General features: G+C 40.7%; 1 protein-coding gene across 1 annotated transcript; it reads right to left on the bottom strand.

Moving 5' to 3' along the window:
- Positions 1–2,216: 2,216 nt before the first annotated feature.
- LOC121859397 (NPC intracellular cholesterol transporter 2-like) lies at positions 2,217–4,901 on the bottom strand. The gene is made up of 4 exons (XM_042356178.1): positions 4,776–4,901; positions 3,364–3,468; positions 3,044–3,216; positions 2,217–2,905 (listed from the first exon to the last, which is right to left on the bottom strand). Exons 1-4 carry the CDS (start codon positions 4,846–4,848, stop codon positions 2,822–2,824), a joined length of 435 nt encoding a protein of 144 aa, XP_042212112.1. The 5' UTR covers positions 4,849–4,901; the 3' UTR covers positions 2,217–2,821.
- Positions 4,902–8,390: the final 3,489 nt, after the last annotated feature.

Raw genomic sequence — 8,390 nt, 5'->3', positions numbered from 1 at the left:
CAGTCTTTATAGAATTAACTCTTGAACCATATTTTTTCACGTATTTTTCCATAAAAACTCAAATTCAACTTCCCAGCTCAAAATATGACTAAGATATCGCCAGGAAAAAAAAACCCAGCAACACCTGATTGGTCCTTTCTCTTGCGCTTCTCGCGGCTTCTGGAAACTGAAGGGAGGAGGCCCCGGGGCGGTGTTCAGTACAATGGACGCTCACCAACATAAGGAGCATCGTTAAGATAAAACAAGCTGAAGTGAATTCATAGGAACATCTGCATAGAAGCTGGAGGAAGGTTCTGACAATACTAAAATTGTATTTGTGGAGTGGGAACAAAGTCGAGCAACAGATACAATATGTGAGAGCTTTTGGGGTAACTGCTCTGCCATGTCGCAAAAGATAAACAACAAGATCCTCAATCCGGTTAAAAAAAATCAGGAAATTCACTTCAGCTTCAGCTCCAACTGAGGACTCATCGATTTGATCTTTACAACACAGTATAGTGCGTGCGTTCATCGAGAAGCGATGGGAGTTGAATGAAGCGTTTTACGCAGAATGGCCATACCTTCTGAAGGTATTTGACAGTCTACCGAGGAGCAGAATAAGGGAGATGCTCTGAGATCTACATAAATTTAAGTATTGGCGGATAAACTAGCCCGAAAATTCCGAAATATGCAAATTGCTTTAATGGACATGTCGAAGTTTCGTCGGGTCACCGTATGAATGTGAAATGTGACTGGAGGAGTTGGGACAGTATTGTATCAAAACTAATTTCACGCCCCTGGCATTGTGAACACTAGAGAGGCACCTCATTCACAGGGCTTTAAAATAGTCTTGAACAAGATTATCAAGAACAATGGAGGGGTTCTACATAAACCACTGGTAGTCAGGTAAATCTGATATGTTTTATTTTATTCGTTTTGGCCGTTTTGAGGATTTTGTGAGGTAAGTGTTCGCCACCCCTAAAAAACTTTGTATTTTGAGCTGCAATTTATATCATGTTTAGATTAATTAAGGTAAAATTTGACGCAAACACGCCATAGGATAGACTTCCCACAATTGCTTTTTTTAATGTGATAATTTTGTAGTTTTATAATTTTACGGGGATCAACGGCCATAAGAAATACATACAATAATTTGGAGGTTTCGTCCAGTATTCTGCCGTCATATACTGTACATGGTTCTTGATACAGTATGAAGCTACAAACCTTTGGCAATAGTATAATTAGCTTTCAGATTTTATATTTTGTTATCATTTCATGGGTCAGAGGTCACCAAAAGACTCATAATTTCTGCTTTGTTGGCCCATTTTCGCTGTACTTCACCAACTTTACTTGAAAATTGGTATATTGAGTTTTTGTGTCAGCCACCAAATAACAGAGACAGACAGGCACATTTTGTTTTTTGTTATTTAAACCATTTTACGGGGTTCAGAGGTCACCAACATAATATATGGGACCTTCCAATGTTAGTCTCTAAATTTACTTACTGGAGAAAATTGTAACTGTTTTTTAATGAGATGTTTAAAGATACGTGACGACTGTATGAACAAAATCATTTTTGGCTTAACATATGTCAGTACAATACCATTCGCTAATTACGAAATCAAGAACCGAACTCTTTTACAACAGGCTATAAATAGAATCAGTGATAAATACTTCCATGAATGATAATAAATGCATATCAAGGCCAAATTTGATAACGATTGAATTATACATAACTTAGATAAATACTATATTACGAAATAAAACTATGGAAGACGAGTAACATTACGTCATCTGCTAAGGTTAACTAATTAATGTAAATAAGTCACATTAAGTTATTTTCACGATTATGTGTAAAATTTTATTTTGTAATGCATCTGAGTCTATATAAACCTACTTTAATCTTATCCTGAGATCCTTAATAATAGAAACGAGTGCTGGTTGTGTCAGCGAGGTGGCCGGTGTCGTGAGACAAACCTTCCGTGCGCAAAACCTTCTGGGGTAAATGCTTAGTTTTGGGTATTAAATTTAATTACTTTGTAATGTTAGGTTAGGGCAGGTTAGGTCAGGATTCCTTGAGTTTGATTGGTTCATTTTTTGTGTTCTTACCCCACAATTTCCATCGACTTCAAAGCACTGCCCACTTTGTGCTTTCATTGTCTTTGGTAGTATGTTTCATATCATCCTTATACTGTAGTCAGTTTTCCCAAGATATAATGGGAAATTCATTCAAAACCTTCCGTTACCGTATTTATTAATATTTTCAGCTCTCACAAATCAACCACAAATCAATCATACATCTTAGATGTCGATAATGAACATCAGTAATTGCTGAGCCCGGAAGGTTTATCGCACCGGTAGATTTGTCGCATGACACCGGAACCTATAGCATAACTAACACTAATTGCTAATTTTGATATTTGTAACTCAGACCCGAGTGTGAGTGCTTCTGGTGTAGTAAACATCAAATCACAAGGCTACTTCGCTGTCTCTCTTGTAGTCTACATGTGGAATAAACTCATAGGATGAGTCTTGCCAGCTTTCACTCATTTGTTAAGGGATCCTTAGCCATACTGGACTCTATGCTGTATGTGTGTGTGTGTGATCAAATTTAACATGTGTCATACAATTTTCATAGTGTATTAAACCAAATTCTCTACGTTGAAATCAACTTTGAAAATTGTATGGCTATAATTGTAGAGGTGTAGCTTCCTTCCAAACGAGTGCAATGAACATTCAATCATACAAAATTTACTTTTGTATATATACATGCTCGGATTTCAGGCACTCAGCTTCAACTTTATATTTTCGAAGTCAGTTTTCAGGCGTGTAAGGTTCACTTTCAGACGAGGACGATAGGGAAGACGAGGCAGGCGTGTACTATATTATTTTCATCCTTGAGTTTCCACGTCACAATTGCAGATATCTGGTAGGGGAGTAAAAGCAAGTTGAGGTAAGTCCCACATATCAAATACATCTTGGGGTTTTGTCTTGACTAGTAAACATTTATATATAGCGAGATTGTGATATTCTAGGATAATGATAACGAACGAGCGATACTGACTGCAGGGTAATCAGCTTCTACTGGCATGACAGCGTGGTAATGGTAAGTGTGTTCGGGATTTATAGGGCACTTGTCGTCGACCAGTAGAGGGCAGCCGTTGGGACCTGGCCAGGGGAAGTCCAGACCCCCAATGTTCGCTATGATGATAGTGTCCAACGTTTTGGCCTCGTGAACTGAAAAAGATAAAATATGTTGCTGCTTGTAGAAAAAAAGAAAGAATGCGATTTGTTAATAATCGTAGCCATGGAAATCAGTCTAGTAAACTCTGAATCTTTTTGAATATCAGCTGTTTGGTCACGTCTAAGACAAAAATGGCTCACCTGGTGTAAAGGTAATGTTTACATCCTGGGTGCTGGGGCGGTGCACTACACATGGAGGAATGTCGCAGTCAGTGAGGACAAATTCATCGATCGTGGCGTCCGAACCTGTGAAAAACAACCGAAAAAAAATTGTTTCCCTACGTCACCAGACCTTAAATACTATAAAGTTGGGAGGCAATTGACTTTGTGCCACTAACTGGGTGCAGACACAAGGTACAGGAATACAGACACGGGATACACACATGGGTTGAACAAATTTTAGACAATATCTCCTTCATCAACAAGAACGAGAAGGACTTCATGAGTTGCTCTATTTTCTTCTCTTCCTACGTTTCTTGTTACTGTTATCTTCCATTCTTCTTCTCACGGACACATCTTCTCAGCAGTAATACATACAGGGAGTCTCAGAAAAATTTATACACATACACTGCTTTACACATTTTCGTGGATCACCTGCAGATTAGCCACTTGAAGCTAATTTCACCTTAAGATTATCCTCCCTAACCTAACTTACTGTAACATAACATAGCTTAACCTAACCTAGCACCTTAGGTAATATTAAGGCTCTTAATGATCATATGAAATAAACTGGGGGGTTAGTCTTCATGTGATCCCTTGATTATTTTCCACAGACAACCTTTATATTAGAAAGAAAAAGATGACGACTAGCTATAGGCGCTGTGTTTGTGTCTTGTGTTATTCTATGTCTGTCAGATACAGTATCATACACCTCTTGTGTCTGTGTTTAAACATAGGCCTACTGGTTATAATGGAAAGGGAAACTTTTTGAGAAGTTTACACCATATGATTGAAGATTTATTCCCTATCATTCCTTATTCCTAGCACACGCTCCAATGGCCTCACCGACTAAGTCACCCGGATCATATTACCTCCATCTCCACGACTTTCAGGAGGAAAAATGCGTTCACCCTCAATCCAGGGAGCTACCTTGGGAGGTATAGGTACAGATACTTATATAAGACAACAAGAGACACGTGGATGGGCACCAAGGACGCGGGAAGGGGGATGCCGAGGGTGCTGCAGTACCCCCAAATATTTTTTTATAAGGTGCTATACATTGCACCACAGAGTATCTAGGACACTAGAACTGATATTCAACACCCCTGGTAAAATTTTGTTCCAGCGGTACTGATGGACACAGTAAGAGGACAATGCTGTGTTGAAAGGTTTGAGGAGTGCATTATGTTATTGAGATTTTTCAGAACATTCGTTATTAACCACTGTGTATCTAACTGTTGCCGCTATATTCTACCTTCAACTTTATAATCAACAAATAAAGTCTGTTGTCTATAGCATCATGGCATAAATGCTCATAGGGTGACTGGCCGAATATCGCGGAAGGAAATACAGTGGTCTCATGACCTCAGCTACAGGAACCCACAGATACCCACCACAGTCTTGGAAGTAGGTGGCTGCGGCGCAGCCAAGCAGCGTGAGCAAGAGAATTAGCTGATGTGCTGTCATCGTGTCCAGGAAATGCGCGCCTCCACCTGCTACAGGGAGCTTAGTGAAGGATGCTCGCTTCTCAGCCTTTATATATATATCTGCTGGCGATGACTTACAGGTGCCTCTCCCCCATTTTCTACCCCTCCTCCCCTTGATCAACACCACCCCTCCCCTCTGTCTACCCCTCCATAGTCCACTAAGCTGGACTATGACCCCACAAGGCGACTGCCCATTCCCCAAGAAAGGACTCCCTATTGGGCGACTCCATTTTATATTACTTTTCAGGACGACTACCGTAATGGATGACTTTGAGCCGTATCTTAGTAAAAGTCACAAAATTGTGTTTAATAAACTACACTATATTACTGTAGCCTACTTGTGCGTCCGCTGTGGAGAATTTGGAAATGGGTTACCCAGAAATAATGAATCATTGTGCTGAACTAATCTTAAACAAACTTGTAATGCCAAAATTTCAAATAGAAAAAATACATTCATAACACAGATTTTTTTAATTACTATTGCCCAGGAGTCCTCGTGCTATTTTTATACCCATGCTCGTGTGAACACCCGAATTAAATTACTTTTCCCTACAAGTTGAGAACAGGAGAGATAATTATCCAGGGAATAGTCTGAGTGTGTAGGAAGAGTAGAAATAGACTTATGTCCTCATTTGACTATGATTTACTCCGAGTGACAGTCAACTGCCTGGTATAACACTTCCACGTTATACAGTAAATCAAAGTATATACTGTAGATGTCTGAGTTGTGGAGACTTATGTCTGAGGAAGGTCACGATTGTACCGACTGTTTACCAACATGCTCGTCTCTAACAATTTTTTATGAGACTCCTAATCAGTCCATCCCTGATCTCAGTTGATGAAGAAAGCACAACATTGGAGGCAAAGCAGAACACTGGCTGATACTGACCGACAAACAATTTAAATATTCAGAAGGCAAAAACATCGACCTACAAGCCTTTTTTCACCCAAACTGAGCTCGCAGGGCTGTAAAAACAACTATACTTTAACCTTTTTTTTACGCGGTGATAATTCCTGAACTTTGTACCTCGCAACGTAGATTCCATTTTTGTTTTCAAAGTTCATCTGTAAGAATATTCATTTCAACGAATACTGGAACTGTAAATTACAGAGCAAAGATCTGCGTGTGGGTGTTTCAGTGCGCGTCTGAGGGCATCTTCATCGAGGTATACAAAACTTAACTCTAAAATGGTTTAATAATTTGGTCAAAAACAACGTGGCGAACAAAGTGTAGCAGCGAGCATCGTGGTGATGATGACGTGTGACCAAGACGGCCGTTACCTTGTAGTGGTGGGAGCCATCACCTGCCTGGTGCTCCTGCCCTCATTGCACTTGCTCCTTACCCCCCATCACCCCAACCTCTATCACGTCAATACATTCATCATCCACATCCACCTCACAACCACACTTACACCACATCCACACAAACTCCACCAATCCCAGATATACACCACATAGTTTATACTGTACATCCCCACCAAGCAAATCTTGAAGTGCTGCTGCCACAAAATTAGTTTAAAATATTTTTGAGTGAGAGGGTATCCCACTAGCTGGTAATGTTAACCTACATGTCTCATCTGAAGAGTTCCCCCTCCCTCCCCCGCTTCTGTCGTCTGGGTTAGATTAGGTTGGGGTAGATTAAGTTAGAGTAGGTTAGATTAAGTTAATTTTAGGGTGTTTAATCTTATGGTGAAGTAACCTGGAGCTAATCTTCATATGATCCGCCTACGTTAACTTGGCTTGGTAAGTTGACTGCGGCTCACATTAAAGGGACTTCTTGTTAAGGAAATCTGAAGGGTAAAGTTTACTCAACAAATAAACATTTGGAGGACAGCGTTCAGGCTTATATCTTCGGAAAACTGTCTTCCAGACTTATTGTAAAAAAAAAATATAAATTTTTCAGGTTAGTTTGTCAGGAAAAAACTACATGACACATATTAAAGAAGGCATTGACCATCAGGAATCATTGTTAAGGAAATATTACACTGTCACCCATCATTATACTCTTGTCAGATGTGTTCGTCACACTACGGGGATCACCTGAACATTAGGCACTTCAGCTCATTTCGCTTGACATTTAAACATCCTAACGCAATGTGGGGGAGTTAGGTTTGGTTATGGTTAGGTCAGGTTAAGGGAGGTTAAGTTATTTAAGTTAGTGTTTGGATTGTTAATCTTTAGGTGAAATAAGCTGGAGTGCCTAATCCAGTAACCTACTCTTAGGTACTTCTTTTATAATGGCCAAACTCCTGAGTCATGCACCTTGCTCTTCCTCAACCTGCCAATCAGAATGTGCCCGAAAAGTCAAGAAACAATGAAGAAATCATATAAATTTTACAAACAATGAATGATGAAGAAATGCTAAACTTTTAATAAATTTCCCTTACTTATATTCTATTTATGTGACTAAAGCGTTCGACCTAGTCGACCACAATATAATCATCAACAAAGCTATTGACCTCGGGCTTCGGAGAAGTCTTATACCATGGCTTACACACTTCCTCAGTGACCGACGCCAAGCTGTACGCTTCCGAGGGGCTGTCTCCACCTTTCAGTCACTCACCTGTGGCGTCCCCCAAGGCACCAAGATGGGACCACTCTGCTTCCTTATGCTCATCAATGATGCCCTAAGAGAAACCCCTGCTCGCTGGAAATATGTCGACGACTTCACCATTGGGATCAGCGTCAACAATTCTGCTCCCAACTATACCGCCCTTCAGGATTTATTGAACAGTCTCCAAAACTGGGCCACCAACAACCATGTCACCATCAACCATACCAAGACCATGGTTATGCACATCAACCTCTCCTCCGACATTGTCCCACCTCCTTCCATTACCTAGGTCCGAACACACTCCAGGTTGTAGATTCCACGAAGCTCCTCGGCGTCACCATAGACAACAAACTAAATTGGAAACCACACGTCAGTGAAGTTATCAAATCCTCCAGTTTCCGTCTCCACCTCCTCCGCCAACTCAAGTCCCTCGGAGTTCCTGCACACGAGCTCCTCAGTGTTTACACAACATTCATACTTCCCAAGCTCACCTATGCCTCCCCCACCTGGTCTTCCTCCCTAAATGCCACACAACGTAAACACCTAGAGAAAGTGCAAAAGAGGGCATGCAAGATTATTCTCTCCCCTTCCTACTCCACATATCAAGAAGCGCTCAACACACTGACCCTTTCGACTCTCTGACCATCACCACGACCTCATCTGCAAATTTGGTAAGAAGCTTCTACACCATCCCCGACACCGGCTCTACTACCACCTGAGATCCCTAGTCCGGAGAATTGCTGTTCGACACCACAACCGCATCCAGCCCATACGTGCACGAACTGATCGCTATAAGAACAGCCCAGTCCCAACCATTGTAAAAATTATCAATAACTTGTAATAAATCAGTGTATTCACTCCCAGTAAACACTACTCCTTGCTCTGTCACTATGTTGAAATGAACTGTAGTTTGAGCTTTTCCCCATCTAGTTATTATATGTCTTATTTGTGTCACTTATGTTACTTGT

This window comes from Homarus americanus, unplaced genomic scaffold, assembly GCF_018991925.1.
Source record: "Homarus americanus isolate GMGI-L3 unplaced genomic scaffold, GMGI_Hamer_2.0 scaffold7626, whole genome shotgun sequence".
NCBI classification, from domain to species: Eukaryota; Metazoa; Arthropoda; class Malacostraca; order Decapoda; family Nephropidae; genus Homarus; species Homarus americanus.
The sequence above is the reverse complement of the archived record's forward strand: the minus strand, read 5'-3'. Positions and strand labels throughout refer to the sequence as shown.

Bases quoted from the DNA above. Each gene is read 5' to 3' on its own strand.
- LOC121859397 (XM_042356178.1), bottom strand. From the start codon at position 4,848: ATGACAGCACATCAGCTAATTCTCTTGCTCACGCTGCTTGGCTGCGCC. The intron at 3,469-4,775 runs GTGGGTATCTGT...TGTTTTTCACAG, and splicing joins CACCTACTTCCAAGACTGTG to GTTCGGACGCCACGATCGAT. The intron at 2,906-3,043 runs GTCAGTATCGCT...CTCCCCTACCAG, and splicing joins TAGAAGCTGATTACCCTGCA to ATATCTGCAATTGTGACGTG.